The sequence below is a fragment of the Antechinus flavipes genome, chromosome 5 (genome assembly GCF_016432865.1).
Source record: "Antechinus flavipes isolate AdamAnt ecotype Samford, QLD, Australia chromosome 5, AdamAnt_v2, whole genome shotgun sequence".
Taxonomy (NCBI): Eukaryota; Metazoa; Chordata; class Mammalia; order Dasyuromorphia; family Dasyuridae; genus Antechinus; species Antechinus flavipes.
Window position 1 is genome coordinate 153,020,794 of NC_067402.1, and position 22,570 is coordinate 153,043,363.

The following is a 22,570-nucleotide window of genomic DNA, read 5'->3' on the forward strand; positions in this document are numbered from 1 at the left end:
TTTATTCTGTTCTATTTATTATATAACCTGCAACTACATATATTGGTTATCTCATAGTATATACTTTATGAATTCTTCTGATTCATAGTGATAATGTGGAAAGAACAAGAGTCTTCACATAAAATGATCTGGGCTCAAATTTCTGTTCAGTCATGTGACAAGCTGTAAAAAAATTTGATATCTCTGTGCCTACTATAATAGGGGACAAACCAATGAAGTTCTAGTTCATAGAGTCTGCATTGATATGTCCTGCCTGCTGGGTTCTAAAGATCATATACAATATTACATTCCTGGTTTCAATAGAACTTCAGTAAATCTGTTTAAGCATGTATATTGGAGAAGCTCTTTGCCTTAATTCAGAACACTGACAAATATAGTGTATTTCCTGTCAGCTTACTGCATGATAAGAAAAGCAGTTGTATTCAATTCAATAAATATTGATTAAGCACCTACTATCTGCCACCAAAAAATAGACTGTCCTTGCCCTCAAGAAGCTTATAATCTAATGGGAGAGGACTATACAAAAGGAAGCTAAAAGGTGTTGATGATTGGGGTGGGTCACTGGAGAAAGGAGAAGAGTGAAGGTGAAGTAGTGTATGTCATTCTGTGAAGTTGAAGCCAAACAGAACTGCTGCTGAAAAAATGGCTGCTGAAAAGAAAACGACATTTAGTAGGTTAAAAGAAACTCCTAAGGAAACACTTTCTTTTTCCTGGTAATATTTAAGTGAAGAGGAAGAAACTCTAGAGTGAGCCTCAACGTGAGTAATGTCAGTGGAATGTCACAGCTAACTTATCTATATACCTGGGAACCTTGTGGCTTTGACTGCATGGTCCCTCAATTTTCTTTGCTTCTTTGTGTTTTTCTTTTTTTTTTTTTTCTATTTTGAATAAATGAATATCAGAAAAGGATGGACCAGATTAAGATACTGTGGGCTTTAAAAAGTTTGAAGAGCTATCAGAAGTTCTCTTAGCAACAGCACCCAATATAATCAATTGTTGGATTCAATGAGAAGGTAGCTTTTACGAGTGACCTAATTAACTCTTCCAGCTATGAACTGACCAATAATCCAAGAAACTAAGTCTTGAAATTGACTCATACAATTCCACAACAACAAACAAACAAAAAAAAAATGAATTTGTTGAGAACATCTTTATGGAAGAAAAGGATTCTCCAGAGACATAAAGTATCACTTTTGCCTTGGTTGGGAATAACCAATTTCAGTTTAGATCATTTAGTTCTCCTTTTGTTGCACTTCAATCATTGCTATACTTTCACAGTAAATAAAGGTCATTTTGTAAAAACTAATTGATGTTCATTAGTTAATTGGTAGTTGACAGAAATTAGCTAATTAAGTGATGTTGTAGGGCTTTATGAGTGATAAGTTTAGAAAATGACTATCAGTCCCTCAGGAACCCTTGAATGAAAGAAGTATTAGATACCTTTTAGGGATCTTATATGCTAATTTGAGTGATAGTTCAAAGAGCAAACCTATATCTGATGCCATACAAAATTTCTTTATTTTTTTTAAAGCATTTATTACAACTTGTACTACTTACCTAAAGGGGTTTTTATGGAAAAAAAAAAATCTTGGCAAACCTTTAAACCCTATGCAAAAGTGTGAGTTTTGTTAGATATAATTCATCTTACTTATCATATCAATTCAACATTCTTTCTTTAATCTTCAGCCCTACATGCATTTCACCATTGAAAATTTTTAATTAAATAGTAATTTAATTATAAGTAAACCATTCAAATTTTAGTATTTATTATGTACACGGTGCTATGGAGAAAAAAAATCAATACATATTATCTAGTGGAACAAGTATTGTATTTAGAGACAGAGGATCCACATTAAAATCTTGTTTCAGTGCCTCATTACTTATGTAGACTTTTACAAGTATTTTAACCTTCCTGGGCCTCAGTTCCCCTCATCTAAAGATGAAAGAATAGGTAATAAGTGACTTCTAAGTTTCCTTTATCTTTATGATGCTATAATTTTATAATCTTAGTATTGGAATCACTCAGTTCAAGGGTCGTTTTCTCTGTGTCTGAAGTCATTTCTGATCCCTCCAGATACTAGTACACTCCCACCCTAAAATGATCTTGTATTTGTGTGTGTGTGTGTGTGTGTGTGTGTGTGTGTGTATTCTGGATATATATACACATGCTATCTCCCCAGTGGGGTGTGTGCTCCCTGAATTCAGAAACCGTTTCACTCTTGTCTTTATATTCCTAACATTTGTCAGTAGATAGCACTTAATATGTTGTTGTTGTTCAGTTGTCTCTTTCACATCCAACTTACTGTCACCCCATTTGGGCTTTCTTGGCAAAGATATTGAAGTGGTTTCTAATTTCTTATTCCATTTAATAGATAAGAAAGTCAAGATAAACAGGATTAAGTGTCCAAGGCAACATAGTTATGGAGTATCTGAAGTCAAATTTGAACTTATGAAGAAGAGTCTTCCTGATTTTATAGCAATCCATCCACTGTGCCACCTAGCTGCCTTCTAGCACATAATAATAAGCTCTTAATACATAAATGCTTATGAATTGTTTGATAGTAGGAGTGTTGTCAGACAGGCAAATGAATTGAATGACCTGATTAAAATGCCACCAATAAGATATGATGACAGTTTAAATTAGTAATCTGCTCACCAATTTATTAACCTAAAAGATCTCAACACTAATTTTTCTATTTGTATAATAATTGTGATTTTAGATATCATGGATTCAGATTATATCTTTGGGGCCTTCTTCAATAACAAATGAGGTCAATCTAGAACACACAAGTTTTGCCAAATTTACACAGATGTTTCCACATATAGAGGTTGGTTTTTTTTATTGTTGTTATTCCATCATTCTTTTTTCATTATTTCATTATGGTAAAATATGTTTTCGTGTTATACACACTTTTATTATGCCTGTCCTTGAATTTATATCTTTTATGACTTTTTATCTTCAATCAATTTTAAAACCTAATCTTAACCCTCTTCTTATTTTAAACTATGTCTTTGATGCATTTTAGTTGTTTCCTCTCTAGCTGAGGATCAACTAATAAACATTTATTAAACACCAACATGTACCAGGCATCGTGCCAAGTACTGGGTATATAAAAAGTTAATCTCTGCTCTCAAGAAACCATCTAACTGGGGAGATGACAAATCAATCAACTGGTTATATTTTCTATAGAGCAAAGATGAGGCTTAGTCATACTGATAGTCAAGACCTTTCACACTCTGATCCCAAACCACCTTTTCAGTTTAATTTGTCAATATTCCACAACTCTATATTCAAGCCAAGAAACTTTAGTCATTCCTCAAGTCTTTTTCCTCCTTATGCCCCTTTGCCTCTATTAACAATGCTTTCCATGCTTACCTAAAATCCATTTCACCAGATACTTTATGCCCATCAATTTTTTTTATATCTTTTCCATTCTTTAAGAGATGGAGTAAAATACAGCACAGAATAAGGTGAAAAGAATAATGGTTTCAGATTCTAGTTCTAACATTCATGAGGACTTATATCCAAGGACAAGTCACTTCAAATTTTTCATTTGTAAGATGGAAAGAAAATAATACTTAAATTATCTATCATTCATGAATGTTGTGAGAAACATATTTGAAACCTTAAAGTACCATTTCAATATTATCATTATTATTTAAAGTCTGTTGCAGATACCATCCAGATCATCATAGCCCAAAATGATAGGCTCTTCATGGAAATTATCATATCAATTTGTTTCTATCGCTTTCAAATTATAATGTATATTTTCATAATATAAGTTGTATTGTGCTTTATATGTGTCCTTGGCTTATCTTCCTTATTAGATACATTCTTTGATATCTAGAACTATCTCATCTTTCCATTCCCAAGGTCTTAGCATAGTATCTTTTATTACCAGGCACTTAATGAACATTTTATATAACAAAATCAATAATAACAACCAAAATGCTTAGTAACATTTCCTTAAGACAAAACACTAATATTTACGTATGTGTGTTCCCTCTTGGTTCAAAGATGCTTTTGTGACCATGATGATTTTTTTTCCCCTAGAAGTTCATTATGGCTTCCTTGTCTTTGGCCCACTAAACAATGAAGAAAATATATTACTCCATGATAAGTTATGAACTAAGTTCGGAATATCAAAATTTTCACATATAATTGGAAACTATGAAATTGGCAAATGTGACTAAAGCAGAGAATTTCGTTTAGACTAAAGAGAGACTTATAAAGAATATCATCTCATGGCTGTATCCAGGGAGACATTTGCTATTTGTAACTAGGCCACAAACTAGAAAATGAAACTAGCATGATTTAGGGGAAAAGTTTACTGATCTAGGAGTGAGGAAAAAATGACAGAGTTTCAGATTCTTTACTCACTAGCTACACGACACTGAACCTCAGTATTCTCATCCATAAAATAAGGGCTTAAACAAGGTGGTAAGGTTCTTGATGGTTCTAAGTCTATAAGAATAAAAATAAGTGCTTATGCAGAACACTTAAGTTCTGCAAATCATTTCACATGATATGATTTTTTTCCTCACAAAAATCCTTTGAGATTGGTACTATATTATCCCTATTTTACAAAAGGGGAAACTGAGGCTAAGAGACATGAAGTGACATGCCCAGGGACATGTATTAAGTCAATTTCTGAGGAAGCATTTGAACTCGGTTTTTTCTGACTTCAGGTTCAGTACTATGCCACTGCTCTACTAAGCTACCCTTATTTCTAATAATAGTAACAAGAATTTGATTTGATACATCCTGAGAAGATTGAAAAAAAGTGGTACTCATTGAATGCACAGTCTAATGCCTAAAAAAAAGAGATATGTCTTAAGGAAAGTATTCCATTTCCCAATAGAAGAAAGAGAATGTTTTCTGACAGTCAGTTCCCAGTTTAGACTTATTATTTTAGCCTGCCTATAGTTGGGTACCACTTGCTCTGAACAAAAACATTTAGGGGTTTTAGTGGATTGCAATCTCCTAATGAGTTCACAGTGAAACATGGAAATTCAAAAAGACAATCTGACTAAAAGAGGAAACGATTCTAGAGTAAGTTGGTGATATTTCCACTGTGGATGCACCCCCATCAGAATTCATTTAGAAGATTATATTCAGTTATGAATGATACCATTTAAGAAAGACATGATAGAAGAGTGTCCGAAGGAAACTAATGAAGATGGAGAAAGGACTTGAGTTCATATCCTATTTGCTATTCATTAGGCTAAGAAAGAGAAGACAAGATGGACATGATAGGGGGACATATTTCCAAGTATTTGAAGAAATATTATGTGAAAATGAGATTAGGCTTGTTGCTTCTAACTTACCCTTTTCTGAAAATAGTGACTGAGAGAGATTGTTTATGTAACAATAAATAAATCAGCAGGTATTTAAGTGTTGTGTTAGAAAAGAAATAGAAGTCCCAACACAATTTCATCCATACATCCCTACTTCATTTCTTTGTCCTTGAATATGTATTACCCTCCATTTTTCCACTAAAAAAACAAACAAACAAAATCTTTATAGGTAAGAGGTTCAGAAGGAAGGAATCCTTTGTAACCAAAGTTATTACTGATTTACACTTTGAGATTTACAAAAAGATTGAAATTCTTCTAAGTAATTTGTGCAAGTATTATTATCCTCATTTTAAAGAGGAAATTGAGCCTAAAAGTAATTGTGACTTTTTCAGGTAATTCCAAGTAATACCACAAGTAAGTACAATTTCTTTCCCAGCAATACTATGCCATGTTCATAGAAAGAACCCTCCCTTACAACATCTATATAAATGTTCAGACTTCCTGAAAAAATTTTACCAGCCTTCCTTTTGCATCTCTAACTCTAATACTGTAGTAAAACTAATAATAATAGACACTTTCTCTGCAAATTCATTTCAGAATTGCCTAGAAAATTGAGAGGTCAATTGACTTTTTCAGAGTCACATAACCAGATGTGGAATTTAAACTTGGGTCTTCCTGGCTCAGAAGTCAACTCTCTTTCTCCATTATCATGCTACTCCTATCCTGTGGGATAGAGTTATTTTTCATTGTCAAGTCACACAAGAACTGGAATAGGATAGCAAGCCCTTCATTTGATTCTTGAATGCCATTTCTAATGACCTTATCACTTTTCACCTAGACGTTTATCATGTCTCCCCATTAATGCCTTTTCAACATTCTCTTTTGCCAAAACCAAGCTCTACAGATATTGTCTGAGTCTCTCAACACCTTATATTCTCAATCTCCAGAGCCTCTGACACAAGTTCCTATAAATCCTGGCTGTTGCCCAATTCTACAATTCATATTCTTAAAATTCCTTCAGTTTCTGTTACCAGTAAATATTTATTGTGAATACAAGACCTAAAAGTTTAAAGGCAATTAAAACCAATCCAAATGAATTTCATTTTTAATAATGAAAGCTGAATACAGAACAGAGGAAATCACAAAACACATAATTTTTTAAAGATACTTTTTTTCATTAGACATTGTTAACATTCTGTTCTCCACTCCCATTTATCCCTTGTGTTTCCTTCAATTATATCATAAGTCTTCTGTGACAAGAAGTTTAAAAGACCCAAGTCTAGATTGTATAGGCCAACTACTACATTGTACACTGGACACCAATAATTTTAAAACATGATGTAGTATATTTGGCTATATGAGTGTATTCCATTACCGGAAAATTCAAACAACAAGGAATAACTTACTTGCAAGTAAATGGAAGACCTTTATTCCTAATACATCTCTTGGCACATTTGTCCGTCGTGTTCAGCTTTTTGGTTTTAATATTCAGTGATGAGTCTATTCTGATAAGAGTAGTCTTTGCTGACTTTTTGAATTCATGTAGGGTGTTTCTTTTCCTCTGGCCCTCTAAGAATAAAGACATTAGAAAGGGGGAAAAAAAGCCTTAAAGGATGATATTCAAAAGAATTATTTTACCTGATAATGTCAACCTCTGAAAATATCAAGTTGGATAAATTATAGTAAGGGAAGAAAATGTTAGTTTATAAGGATAAACCAAGGAACTGTCATCATGCCTAGTCACTAATCAACAGTCTTTCAGAGAAAGGATGCATTCTCAAAATGGGACAGAATTAATTCTGAATAAATAAATAACATGCTCTTCTCCAAACAATATGGAAGCAAAAAACAGTTCCAGGAGCACATTATGTCATGTTTCATATTGTATTTTTTTCATTTCTTCCTGTATTTTACAAATTATTATATAAATTATAATAACTAGCAAAAGCCATTCAATCAAAGTTTGACAGAATAGAATTCACTTAAATCTGTAACACGTTGTCCATATTTGTTTTATACAACTATCAGGGACAGGGGGAAAATATTTTTGCTGTCATTTATTACATAAATATATCTTTCTTCCAGACAATAACTTTTTCTGTTCCTACTTGTTTCTCTTGCTACCCAGCCAAGTGTGGTTAATCAAAACTTCATCTTTTAATGTGAGTCTCATTTTTCCTTATAAAAGAGGATAGCCACCAGATAGCATGAACTTTCCCTTTAAAAAGCCAAATAACCCAGGAGTACATGCTATTCATTCTAAAAAGCCTTAATTTTATGTATAGTCTTGGAAGAATTGAAAATGTGATCTTTCACTTACCCATTTACCTCAATTGTCCCAGCTCTTAATTGCTACCATTACAGGCTCCTGCACAGTTAAGCCGGCTAATAGATTGCAGCTACTAGGCAATCAGGGTGACCACAGTCTATTTTATGCCTTATATGGGAGCCATTTCTGAGGCAAGAAAGCTTTCTCTCCTCTACTTTACTATTTTTCCGTTAGAACTACATAAACTTTGCCTAGGAGTAAAGGGGAGGAGAAGAACTATGCATGTCCTTTCTGTGCTTAATAGCCAGAATAAAGGAGAAATATTTATAAGAAGTCAGAAGATGTAGAAAGGAGGAAAAAACATGCTGAGGAAAAAAAAAAAACAACAAAAAAAAAAAAAAAAAGAAGAGGAGAAAAGAAAAAAGAAACCAAAAAAAATATTAAAAGTTCCAAGGAGTTGAGCTTTAGATAGGAGGCAGCCTTTTATGAGAGGACAATAGAAGCAGATATAGAGTATATTTATTTTTCTTTAATTAAATTTTGTTTTTGCTTTTCCAGTTAACAATCATTGCTCTTCTCCCATTTCTCCTTTGCCCTATACATTGAAAAATACAAAGAAACGGAAACTCTTGCATAAATATGCATAAGTGAAGCAAAAGAAATTCCCACATTGGTTCTTTCCAAAAACATACATTTCATTTTACATATAAGTCTACCTCTGTTAGGAAGTGAATAGAATTTTTCATCATCAGTCCTAGAATATAGAAGTTTCATTTTATTTTGTTCTGTTTTAAGGTGATAACATGTATACAGGTGAATTATGGAAGCATTTCCTATCAATTAAATATGCAGACATGAATGAAGAAGCAAGATAAACTGGGACTGTAACAGGAGGACATTAAACATGCAACAAAAAAGAAAATACCAAGAAAGCAAAACTCTATGTTCACAAAAACTTAGAAATATGGGGTAACACAATGAAATGCCAGAAATGGCATCATAGTTTTGACTTTGCCAGCAACCACTGGTTCCTGTTGGATTATTAAACATTCAGGTTTTATTTATCAGCTTCTGTTCTGACCTGAAGATTATTATAAAGAAACATATACTTTATTCTTTGTTTTTATTATGTCTCCAGAGCATGCTTTTCAAAATCTTCATGTTTCTTGAGACAATAATCATCACCCTATAATGTGTATTGGTATATTCCTATGTATATGATTATATCAAGAATCCATAATGAAATTTGAATACTCCATACTAATGAAGATCTCAATCCCTCTGTGCTTCTATAAATGGTCTGATAAATTGTTATTACAAAAGAAAAAAAGTTCATCTACTAATTAACTCTTTCAAATGATGAGGCTATCCAAAATTAGCCTGTCTCTTGATATAGACATAGAGTCTATCCTTTATTTTAAACTTTTCTAGCTTCAGTAGATCTTCTAACTCATGGGGTTTAGAGTCATTTAAGCCCTAAATATCATCCATGCCAACCCACCACCTTATCCCACATATAAAACAAACCAAGAGAGGCACAAATAGATAGAATGATTTGCCCAAATTCAGAACTCGGGTTTTCTGATGTCAAAAAATATCCCTTTTCCATAATTCCATAAGAATTATAAATCAGAGTCTCTTCACTTTTTGAGGAAGCAGCTAAATAGAACTTTAAAAGAAGACAGACTCATGTGGACACTTGGAACAATAAAGTTCAATCAAACAAACCAGTGAATCATCAATTATTTGATATTATGTGCCTAAGACAACACTAGGTGCCAGATTATAACTGTACCTTTCTTATCAAACAATACAAACTCATGTAAGAACCATATATCTCTACCTTTGATTTTTACCTGAAAAGTCATTTGGATGAGCGTTGAAGAGTAAGTGCTCATTAAAGATTTAAAATCTTAGATAAAAAGAATTATGTGAATTTGAAGTCTTAGGATCTGTACTTCCTTTTTTTGTCAGGGAGAGATTCAGAAGAAATCATTATTCTCTCAAGTAAAGGATATACAAATCTCTTCAACTTCTGGCTTCTATTACAGTATTCTATTAATGAGATAAGTTTTTCCATCAAGAGTTTCTACTTCCTTTGACCTCTGTGTGCTGTTTTCCAGCTGTTAGGAGTCATCCTAATCTTAAATATTTTGATTTCATTTTTCAGTTTGTCTATTTCCCAGAAAGTTGTGGAAGTTAACAGACACAGAAAATCTATCAAAATTGGGTGACTTCCTTAACAACAGCATGAGAAAAATCTATGGCCATTGGAATAGTTCTTCAAATGAATCATGTTACCTAAAAAGGTGGTCTTTATAATTTACACAATATCATCTTGTACAGCTAATGTGAAATGACTGTGGGCAGCTGGGGGCAGAGGATGACAAAGAAATTAGTAAGTCCAAAGGGGGAAAAAAAATTAAAGTCAGAAGAATGAGAGGTTTGTAAATGGTTTTCATTAGACAAGATAAATTAAATAGAACTTTTATGCTTGCATGGAGATTTTATGTTCTTATATTTCTTTCACATCACAAAAGAAAATAAGTAATAAACAGGTTTGGGTTAAAGTGAAGACATCTTTGTTGCAAATGCCATTTTGTGTACTGTGGATCATCAGATTGTTGATTTTTTTTTTTTATTGCTTGGTTAGTTTTTTGGTTATATCCTTATTTGTTGTTCTTCTATTTCAGTCCTTTAATTTTAAAAGTTCAGTGACTCATTATTCAAAATTCAGATTCTAGGCAGTGTCTCCATCATATAAAACTTCGGAACTCATAAACCTAAAAAAGTATCTCCTTTCTAATGAAAGAATTAAATGCAAAAAAACAGTCACTCAAAATGACAACTAAAAATGAAATTATCTGCACAAAATATTGTTCCAACTTTTCTTTTAATATGTCTTTATATGTATGTACATATGTATGTGTATGCTTGTACAATTGACTTTTATTATGCCAAAAATATCAAAGATTATAATTCAGAAGGATCTTATTACTTTTTTGAGCTGAGGGTTGGTTTTTTTTTTTTTTTTTTTTTTTGAGGGTGAACTGAGAATTGAGGGATATTGAGCAGAGCTCTGAAAATTTTTAAACACTTAACCTGTTTAAAGTATCTCTGCCTTCCCCACTCCTCGACATAGCCACACATACACACACACACACACACACACACACACACACATACTCATACATATATGCATTTATATTATATAAGTATGCCTGCCTATGTACCTTACATATATGATGAATATGTACTGCACATATACTTTGTATATACTGAACAGAGACTTTAGGCATTAAGAAGATTCAATTAGAGTTCTATGTAATATCTGCCCCACTAACGGCCTCAAAAAATAACAAAAAATATCCTTCCCAATTTAATCTTTAGTATTTTCAGTGCAATAAAAATGGTTATTTAAACATATACATTCAGATTGATAGATTACTTGTATATGTGTATACAGAGAGATAGAGAGAGACAGAAGTTGGGACTATATTTTGTTGCAAAGAATTGTATTTTTATGTGTCATTTTCCACATACATATATAAGTATATGTTCCACAGACCTCCAAAGGTGTCCACAAAGGGACCCATGAATTGGGACAGGATTTTTAAAAAGAATCTATAATTTCACTAACTTTTGATTTCCTTTGAAATATTATATATTTATTTTATGCATTTAAAAGAGGCTTTACCAGGCTGCCAAAGTGTTCCTTGACACAAATAAAGTTAACAGCCCTTGTTAAAACAGTGATTAAAATAAGCTATAATTATGTGGCCCTGGACAGTCACTTAAATTCTTTCATTCCCATTTTCAATTTCTATAAAATGAAGGTGAATTCAATAGTACTTACCAGATTATATTGTTTTGAGGATTAAATCAAATAAGAAAATGTATTTCAAACACTTTGCATACCTTAGAGAGCTGTACAAGTATCAGATTTTTTTTTTAAAGTATAATTACCATTATCTACTACTACAACTACTAGGACTACTGTTGTTGCTACTACTATTACTATATAGCTGATTATACTATATCATTCTCCAGCTAGGAAATCTTGCCTATAGAACAAAATACAAACTCTAAAACCAAACATTTAAAGTCTTTTACAATCTAGCTCCAACCAACCTTTCCCATTTTATTTTATTTTATGACTTTTCCTGAGTTCTGTATTGGAACCAAACTGTAGTCCCACATGTTCCTCAAATTCAACATTTCATCTTTTACTTCTCTGCTTTCCCATAGACTACAAGTCCTTAAAGAGACTACTTTTTTTTTTTTTTATGAAAGTTCACTTCTAATAACCTTAACATTCCTTGAAGGATCAGTCCAGGTTTCAACTAGTCAGGAAGTCTTCCCTGATCTCAGTCACATGTCTTCTAAAATTATAATCATGTAGATTGTTACTGAGTCCTCTCAGTCATATCTGACTCTTTGAGACTCTATTTGGGGTTTTCTTGGTAAAGATACTGGAGTGGTTTGCCATTTCTTTATCTGGCTCATTTTACAGATAAGACAACTGAGGCAAACAGAGTGAGGTGACTTACCCAGGGTCATACAACTAGTAAATGTTCAATGACAGATATGAACTCATGAAGATGAGTTTTCCTGATTCCAAGCCCAGTGCTCAATCCAATGAGTCACCTCCTTGCCCAAAATTATAATCATAACATGGTAGTTTTAGATTCATAAAAGACCTCAGGAGCCACTGAGTTGATAGATAAGAAAACTGAGTTCAGGAGAAACTAAATGATTTGCCCAAATCTTGCCAATTTTGCCTTTATGGGCCTAGCACAGTGGCTGGTACAAAGTAGGAGCTTAATAAATCTTTACTGAATAGATCATAAGTTTTGAATTTTGCTTCAAATCCATTATATATACAACATAGGATCTTCTATATTCACCTATGTACACATTGTAGCCATTCTCCAACCCCATAGCTAGGATATAGGAATTTTAAGAGCAAGGATTGCAGCCAGTCCCTTGTACATAATAAAGGTTTAATAAAGTTTGTTGAAGACAGTTTTGAGTAAAAAAAATAAAAGGATGAAAACATCCCTTAAAATCACTATCATTCCTTTACACTCTTAATAATACCCCCCAGGGAAAAACTCAGGATAATGGAAAAATTTGGGAGAAATGTTTCCTTTCTAGTCCCTTATTTAATTTACTTATTGGAGACTCATGGTTTTTAGGAACCAAGCAAAAAGTAATAGCAAAGAATGCCAAATGTATTGAATCCAAGGTGCTTTAAGAAAGACATATTTCTCTTTGGTCACTGAGCCAAATATTCATTTCTCTTAGTACCTCATATATTTTCCTCTATGTGGGAGCTCCCAGTGACTTCAAAGAGAGGTCAGTGCAGGAAAAGGATTTGCAGAGTGTGGAAAGAAACAGGAATCTGGCTCCATTCACTCTGAAAAGTCTGTCCACATGATTAAGGATTAGCAAGTATGAAGTGGTAAGATGTTAAGATGACAATAAACAAATAATTAAAGGAATCGAAAATAGAGGATATGAGACTGGAAAAAAAAGGCTCTGTAAACAAATTTATACTTCATAATTATTTTTACAGACAGGTAGAAATTCTGAAACACCAAAAGAAAACTAAAATATATAAAAGAAAACTATAAATTCCCAGCACTGCAAGATCCATAGATCCACTGATGGAAGAAAATAGTGCAGAAATCATACACAGATTTAAATAAATAGTTTATCTCTCAGAAATAATTCACAATGGTTTAGAAGGTGAAATGGGCTGTTCTATATAAACCTAATAATCCCTTTAATATAGATTTAGAGCTGAAAAAGCTTTTAGGTAGCATCTAGTCTTATTGATATTGTTGTTCACTTGTCTTCAACTTTTCATGATCCCATTAAGAACTTTCTTGATAAAGATCGTGGAGCAGTGTGGCATTTCCTTCTCTATCTCACTTTACAGATGAGGAAACTGAGGCAAAAAAGGTTAAAATTACTTGCCCAGGGCCACAGAGTTAGCAAGTGTCTGAAGGGAGATTTGAAATCAAGTCTTCCTGACTTCAGCCTACCCCCACACTCCCACTTTTACTTCTCACCTTCCAGAATATCCCTCCTCTATGGACTATGACATCTAGTCTCCTGCACTTATTTTGACTTCATTTTATAAACTGAAGAAATTAAGACTTAGAGAAGTTAGGTTACTTCTCTGAAGTCACATAGGTAATAAACGGCAAAGTCCTACTCTGAACCTAGATTCTCAAACTCAAACTCAATGTAGCATACTTTCTTCTTTGAGTTTATTATTGTGGGAAACTTCCTCTTAAGAAAAAATATGTCTAGTACCTCCCACTCTCCACTGATTGGTTGTCTGGCAAACCTTTTCTAAATGTTCACCTAGTACCCAGTATCATAGACCATTACAACTGCCCTTAGAGATCATGTCTTCCAAACTCCTCAGTTAACAGATGGGGGAATTGATAACTAGAAATAAAGTCACTTGCTTATAATCACTTAAGTATTATGATGGGAATTGGTGATTTAAAGTCCTATTTTTTTCTACCACAATGCACCGCTATTACCAGATTTATAGGTTTAAAATTCTCCTTCTGTTTTTTTTTAACAGCTTTATATTATACTTTGCATTTCACTAAGCAATTTTCTTGCAACAATCCTCTGAAAGTTATCATTGTTCTTGTTTTATAGATGTGAAAACTGAAACTAAAAGATTAAATGACTTTCATTTCACCTAAAAAGATGCAAAGAAAGGTTTGAAACTTATGTTTCCTGACTCCAAGATGAGGATCCTTTACATTGTACTAAGATGCCTCTAATACATAATTATAGCTCAATTTTCATATATTATAAAACCAAGAATACAATAAAAAAACTGAAGAGCTCATGCTGTTAGATGACAAGAAAAAGAAACATCCTTTTTTGTATATTTCAAAATGGTCTATCAATTACATTCGTTATACTGTACATAGTTCTAAAGCAAGGTTATACATCAAAAACTATCAAACTAAACCTACCTCCCAAGCAAAGTAGTATCAACTCTCAGACATCCACCTCATGAATTATCCATAGCAAATTTGTAATTCCCTTTTGGTCTTCCCCTACTAGCCAATACACTTCTGAGAATGCAAAATCATTTCAACATTAGCCAAAGTGAAGTGTAATTAGGAAGGTAAATCCACTGCCAAAACATATATTGTAATTCATTCCGAAAATAAATACAAGAATTCTTTCAATCATTTGCTGTGTGGACTTACATACAATTGAAAGGAAAGTATGGTTACCAATACTGTGCAATTTTCTTTAGAAATTATAACTTCCCAAATATTAGCCATTATTTGAACCATATTTTAAAACTTCCTACAGATGTTCCTGACCTATAAGAAACCACTATAATAAAATTATCAGTCATAATTTATCTACTTAATACAGTATATTTGAACATATCTAGAAGCGGAGTCTATTTTTTTTTTTTCCTTTTTTGCAGAAGTCTTATCAAAAAGCATTCTAGTTGACCCTTCTCAACCCAATGGCCTCCCTCCATAAAGGACAATTCACAAAATAGATACAATAAAGAGAAACCAATTCCCAAAGATTGATAATTATCTTTCCTATTTAGCTCATTCTTAGTATTATCAACCCCTGGATTCCATCAGAAACTAGATCGTGAATATGATTATTCATACTTAATTTAGTTCAAAAGATATGGCCAATTCTTTGTGTTGGGTTTGGAAAAGGCTTCATCTACCATCTGGTCATTCATTCCAAGTTTTGTATTCCCCCATGCCCTAGATGTTCACTGCTTTCTCACTTCAATATTCTAGCCACTACAATGATAATACAACTGAATACAGATGTTTCCTCTTGTCTTGATAAGGACTATAAATTCCTAGGAGCAGCAAATGAAATATTTTCTAAACTACCCAGACAATAGTCATTCCCCAATGACTCTTTTAGAACGCTGTAGTTTGGGGTTGAAAGTGAGAAAAAAAAAGGGTGAAGTTGCTCTTGAGCTTAATCAAAGCCATACCCATACCATTTTATGCCTTCCATGCATGGCAACTACCCAAGGACAGATACCCAAGGAGGGAGGGAGGGAGTAAGGGAGAGTAAGAGTGGGAGAGATATGGAGGGAGGGAAAGAGGAAGGGGGAGAGATAGGAAAAGAGGAGAGAGAGTTGAGAGAAGAGAGAACAAGATTATATATATTTTATAGCATGCACAAATTTGCTGTTTATATTTTTTTCAAATAAAACCTGTATAGATCACAATTACAGCCTAAATCTTGGATTGTAAAATGGATGCCTTGGTTGTTTTTGGAAAGGTGTCTTTAAATAGAAAAAGGATAAAAAATCCCCACAATCCTGTCCCATCACTCAGTTGCACTCCAATTCAAACCCTCTCCTCAGCTTTAAACTTCTCCCACAGGCAAAGTTCCAAACCAATAGCACTTTATTTCTATCCCACAACTTATACCCATTAGGCTAGTGAGGAAGGGAGGAGAGATATTGATGAGTTGTTAATTATCCTTTAAAAGGTTTTTCAACAAAAAAGAGATGTTAAAAAGAAAATATAGGAAGAAATTGTTTGTTAAGACATTAAACTTAGAGGAGAGGAGATGGGGAAGGTATACTGTTGTTTTGTTTTTTGTTTTTTGTTTTTTTTTTTTTTAATGTGCAAGAAAAAAGGAAAGAAAAAAAAAAAAAAACTAACCTGCAAAGGAAATGGTGATGGGAAGAAGAAGGAGATGTTGAAGAACCTGATGCAACACCAATATTGGCAGAAGTTGGGTCACCCACATGGTGCTGGTCTTGCTGGCAGATCACACAGAAGGAGATGCCTGCTTGAAAGGATCCTGTGTAGAGGCAGTTACTAAAGGAGCCAGCCTGCACCGAGCTGCTTTTATTACGATGAGCTAAGTTTGTTGTGTGATTAACTGGAAAGATCTAGGTCTGAACTCCCTCTTACGGTAAGAAACTGTTTAACAACAGCTCTTAACTCTTGTCCAACCCCCGCCCCCGACCCCCCTTTCCCCTTACGTCCCCTCTAAACAACACCAAACAGATTCCAGCCCCTTTCCCTAGCTTAGGAAGGAAACTTACAAAGAAAAGGTCACCTGGCTTGAGGCCAGCTTCAATTTGGAAGCGTAAGCACCAGATCCCTGTGACTCGAATGAGAATAGGGAAGAGGAGGAGGAAGATGCAGCCCCGCCAGTTAAAACTAGGCAAGGCAAAAGGGACAAATCCTCTCCATTTAAAAGCAGCCAAATACAAGTGTTCAAATGTCTATTTGGGAAAAAGAGGAAGGGGAAGCAGAAATATCTGAAACCAGAGAGTCGTCATCTAGTAAAATGTGCTCCAAGCTACTGATCCTGGGTGATTTCACTGCTAAAACCACCTGGGGCTTCCAGGTAAAGATAATCATTCCCTGGGGTTTGGAAGAATGGGGGAGGAGGGAAATCAGCCAAGCCTCGAGGTCGACCTTGCAAAAAGGTGGAGCCAGAGCAGGTAGAGAGAGGAATAATTAGGAAAGAGTTATAGTCCTGGGGAAAATACCCATGTTCTCAGGTGGGAAGGATCCCTGGTAGCGTTGGGCCAGAACACACACGTGCACACACACACGCACGTACGCACGCACACGCACACATCTCCAGGTGTTTGACAGATTTTGCATCAGAAACTTGCCTGTGTGGGGAACTGAGATAAAATCAGATGCCATCTCCAAGAACCTCTACAAGACTGGAACAAAAAGGTCTGTCCCAACGCCATCTTTTCCCCACCTCATTCCGTAAGTCAAGGTAAATAGACTACAATATGACAGGAAATATTTCCTGTGAGCTAGTTTTCTTTTTAAAGAGATGGGGAGGAGAGAACCAACATTTTCTAAGCTTTCTAGTAGGTGGTAGATCACTGTGCTGACTACAGAAGCAGTATACTTTAGAAAAAATATCGGCTCTCTGGTCTGAAGGACCTGGGTGCAAATTGCCAACCTCCAGTTGCAACTTTGTGCTACGGCTTCCTTGCATTTGGGAATTGGTGGGTTTGGGAGGTTTTTTCAGCCAGTCGGCAGTCAAACTTTTATTAAGCTCCCAGGACACTTAAGAAAGCTTAATGTATAAAGCATAAAGTGTAATGAGAGGGATTCACATGTTAAATCACTTCCCACACACTCTCTGGATAGTCCCCCGGGTTTTTTCTTTGCAGCTATTAACTCGGGGACTTGGTTTCTTATATCTTAGTTTGGGGGGAAATTGAGGATTTTGAGCAGAGTCCCGGACCCTGAGGCAACTTTGTACTAGCCTCAGGCTACATTAAGGTGCCAGGAGGAAATTAGAACTATTATCCTCCCAGCAGCTTGATCAATCTCTTGTTTACCTAGAAGACCTTTAGGAAATGGGAGAGGTAGAAAAGGGAAAATATAACTAGGGAAGTAAGAGCTAAAAAATATTATGGAGCAATCTTTTTTGACTCATAATTGGGGAGCAAAATGAAAGTCATCAAACCCCAGTCTCACCCCCATGCACCAAAAGAACGGGTTTCTTACCTACAACCAGGGATCTCTTCTTCCCTTTGACCCTCTCCTTTCTCCCTTCTCTTCTCCCTCCCCACTACCTACTCAAACTCAATCAATTTGTCTTATTTCTTCTCAGGCTACCTGGGAAATTTAGGAATTGGAATATTTGCATTTATGTGGATTAGAAGAATGCTAATATCACCACGATTGATCAGTGATTATTACTGTTCTAGTCTCTCTAAGAAACAAAAGAAAACAAATAACCTTTAATAGGTATTTCATAGAATCATACATGTTGAGTAATCAGTACTTCAGTTTTTGTAGGTAGCCAACTAACCTTCATTTTCCTCTCAACAAATGATCCCAAAATTCTAATACCCCATGCTGTCAGCCATTGCAACTTTCTGGCTTTTCAAACCATTTTTGCTCTGATAGAAGGGTTCATTGGATTAGCTAAAGGATAATTCCCCCCCCCCCCCAGGGGAGGAATTAGAATAAAGTGTTCATACACTTTCTTTGGAAAGTGGAGGTTACAGTATCTACAATATTGTTTATGTGTGCATGTGCCTCTGACAGGGCATGGCGAAGTTATAAAATTAAAACAAGTTTCATTACAGCGGCAGGCTTGACTAATGCTGACTTGCATTCAAAAAGCATTTATTAATTAATTATCATGTGTCAGGCTATGTTAAGCATTGGATATACTAAGGGAAAAATAACCCCTATCCTCAACGAGTTCACATTCTACTGAAATATAACACATAACAAGCAACTTTTAGAGTAGACAGGAAGTCATCTCATAGAGAAAAGTACTAGCAGAAGATGGTGAGATGGGGCTGGAAAAGGCCTCCTGGAGAAAGTGGAATTGCAGCTGAAATGTGAAGGAAGCCAGAGAAACTGAGAGGCAGGGATTAAAAGGGAAAGATTTCCAGAATTGTAAGGGCAACTACTACCTTAAAATGGAAATGAGAAACAACAAATAGATCAGAGTAAGTGTGGCGATAAGTGAAAATAAGAAAGTGTCACATTGTGAAATGATTTAAAAGGCAAAGGACTTTATTTCTGATCCAGTAGGAAATAAGGAACCACTGGAATTTATGAGGGGTGGCAGGGTTGGTTGACATGGCTAAATCTATAATTTAGGAAAATCGCAGAGTGGGGAGAAGCAGGAGCAGGGAATATTTAGTGAATCACAAAATTTCACAATTTTTGATTATCAGTGCTTGTAAGAACCACACAAAAATAGCAAACATTGAAAGAAATACTTTTATTCTGCATTTTCCCTGCCCCCTCTCACCTATAGCAAGATTATTTTACTTTTTTTTTTTTTTAGATTAGACCTTTCATTCTGCCTATTTTTTTTTTTTGTTTTTTGTTCCCCCCCCCCCCCCCCTTAGCTCACATATTTCTTTGGGATGGGAATGGCTGAAGGTTGAAAATATTGAAACTACGCATATGAAGATACTTTGAGAACTATTAAGTCATATAAAGAGTATCCTAAAAGTCTTAAACTAAGTTTATACAAATGTAAACAGCATTATCATAAGCTGTAACAAAACATTTTTGTGCCTTTCTAAATCAAACTCCAAAATCCCCTTCATTTTCTTCCTTACTTTTGTCTCTTGTTGAAAGTAAAAGCTAAAAAGTAACATTTGTTGCCTATAGTCAAGCAGTGTGTTCCACTAATTCAGCAACCAGTACTAATTTCAGATACAAGATTTTTAAGCAATGTAGCAACATATTTTAAAAATGAGATTGTAATTTACCTGCCTTGGATTGGAAAGTAGGCAAAATTTTGCCTTAAGCAAAAAAAAAAAAAAAAAAAAAAAAAAAAAAGATTTTCTAGAGGTCCTTTTCAAAACAAGTTTCACATTTGAAAAGTTCAGTGGAAAAACTTTTAAATACATATGGTATAAAATGCTAAACTAAGTGAAAATATATGTATATATAATAAACATACACATATATGTGCATATGTGTGTACATATATGTGTATGTACATATGCATGTATGTGAAAATATATTGAACATAAAAGACAAGCTGTTATGGTAGGAAAGATCAACTGGGCCAAGGATCAAGAAATCTGGGGTCAGCTAATCAGTCAGTCAAGGTGACTATTTTTTCCCATTTCCCATTTTTAAAATAAGGAACTTGGATTTTTACAAAGTTCTTTGGTCCCTTCCATATTCTATTTATTTTGAAACACTAATGGGTTGGGTTTTTTTTCTGATTCTATAGTCTTCTCAGCTATAACTTTCAAGAAACCCACAAGGCACAATGTGGCATTATTTATCTCTTTTCTGCATTGTCACATCCTTCTACTTTAGCTTTTCTCTAAACTCCATTCCTTTGAAAACAATACAGAATCAATATATATGTACAGAAAAGCTAATCCTTAAATTTTCAGTGTGAGTATTTACAATTGGGAAAGTGGCAAATTCTACCAATCAAAGTTTTGTGTATTGCTTTGTTAAATGTCTAAAGTAAAGAAAACTAGGAGAGAGTGTTAATTCAGCAGATTACATTAACACATTTGTTGTGTTATATTTTAGGGCTGGTTGTTAAAACATATACTAGCACATCCTGAACTATCCTATCTTGAAACTACAGACCTTAATTATTTATATTCATTGTCTTTAAAACCTAAAGCATATCACTACCACATAACTTTTTGATTGTACACATTTCTCTAGAACAGTAGGGACTGCCTTCAATTTCAATTAAATAATTTGCTGACTTTCTTTCCGCTGCTTCCACCATATTCTAGTGAGTTGCCAAAGTGATGAATACAAAAGGACAAAGAAGAGGGACACAATTGCATGTTGCCCAGGCCCTTTTAAAAACATGGTATTGTTTCTTTAGCTCCATATATGCAAATAAACAAGAAAGGTAATATTGTAGACATCAAGGATATGGGCATAGTTCAGCAAGGAATGCCCCATGAATGTTACCATGGGAAGATTGGACCCAGTCTATAATGTTACTCAACATGCTGTAGGCATTGTTGTAAACAAACAAATTGAGGGCAAGATTCTAACCAAGAGAATCAATGTATATATTGAGCACATTAAGAACTCTAAGAACAGAGATAGCTTCTGAAGAGGGTAAAGGAAAATGATAAGAAGGAAACCAAAGAAAAAGGCACTTGGGTGCCTAAAACATCAGCCTGCTCCACTCTGAGAAGCACACTTTATTAGAACCAATGGCAAGCAGCCTGAGCTATTGGAACCAATTGCCTATGAATTCATGCATAACTGATTATTAAAAAAAAAAATTATTGGAGTGTGAAAAAAATAATTAATTTGCCAAATGTTTTCTAAAGATCTGTTAGGTGTCATGTACCACTCCAAATTCTGGAGATAAATGACAAAAATTCTAACAATCCCTGCCCTCGATTATTTTACATTCTACTTGAAGGAAATAGAATGCATATAGATAAATAAGTACAAAATCTATTCAAAGTAATCCCATGGGTTTGGGGATACTAACAGTTGGTGAGACAAGAACAGATACTTTTTTTTTTTTAATATAGGAGATGGCATTTGAGTTTGGCCTTGAAGGTAAATTAAGTATTCATGAGGTGGGAAAGCCTTCCAAGCATGCATGTGTGATAGCCTTTGCAAAGGAGAATGTTGAGTTTGGGAAATAGAAACAACAATTTGAGTGGGATATAGCTTGTGAGGGGAGAAATTGGAAATCATTCTCAAAAAAAGCACTTTCAAATGTTAAGCTGAGGAGTCTGTAATTTTATCCCACAGGGATTTGATGCCCACAAAGATTATTTGGGCAGAGGAGTGACATCGATAGACCTGTACTTTAGCTTTTTAGAGGCAGAAAAAGATATAATATAATTAATGTTGTTGTTTAACTCTGTGACCATATTTGGGGTTCTCTTTGGTGAAGTTACCAGAATGTTTTGCCATTTTTCTCCAGCTCATTTTACAAATAGGAAATTGAGGCAGAATTAAGTGACTTTCCCAGGATCACAGAGTTAGGAAGTATCTGAGATCAGATTTGAACTCAAAAAGATGAATCTTCCTGACTTCATGCCTGACTCTCTATCCATTATGTTACCTAGATGACCACTGTTAATTCAGATTTTGAGACCATTGGTTGTTTTAAAATTGAAGTAATATGGGTATTGGATATGGAAGAACTACCAGTTTTAGGATTTATCCATTTCCCTGATGTATATAGGACAAATTGAAAAGTGAAAAGACTATAGACTTCAAGACCAATTAGGAAGCTGTTAAAATGTTCCAAGTTAAAAAGAGAATGAAGGCCTGAATTTCTAGAATATTTATCTTTGACTGGAGAAAATGGGATGCATATGAGATATGTTGTTAAAGTAGATTTACAAGCTTTGACAACTGGTTGAATATAGAGATGATGTAAAGGAAAAATTGAGAATGAATCCAATTTTATGAACCTGGATAACTAGAAGAATGATAGTGGATAGTAGACTAAGTTAAGAAGAGGGTTTGTTTTTTGGAGAAA

General features: G+C 34.3%; 1 protein-coding gene and 1 pseudogene across 3 annotated transcripts in view; one reads left to right on the plus strand and one right to left on the minus strand.

Annotated features, from left to right (window-relative positions):
• HGF (hepatocyte growth factor) overlaps nucleotides 1-16,533 on the minus strand; it is a 105,960-nt gene extending 89,427 nt beyond the window's left edge. The window contains exons 1-2 of one of the 3 annotated variants that reach the window (XM_051961634.1): nucleotides 16,273-16,533; nucleotides 6,705-6,867 (exon numbers count right to left, since the gene is read on the minus strand). In XM_051961634.1, coding sequence (XP_051817594.1) covers nucleotides 6,705-6,867; nucleotides 16,273-16,360 — 251 coding nt within the window. In that variant the 5' untranslated portion in view covers nucleotides 16,361-16,533. The remainder of the gene's footprint in view (nucleotides 1-6,704; nucleotides 6,868-16,272) is intronic. The other 2 variants (XM_051961633.1, XM_051961632.1) reach the window with 2 other exon arrangements.
• Nucleotides 16,534-20,584: 4,051 nt separating this feature from the next.
• On the plus strand, nucleotides 20,585-21,452 carry LOC127538105 (60S ribosomal protein L21-like; annotated as a pseudogene).
• Nucleotides 21,453-22,570: the final 1,118 nt, after the last annotated feature.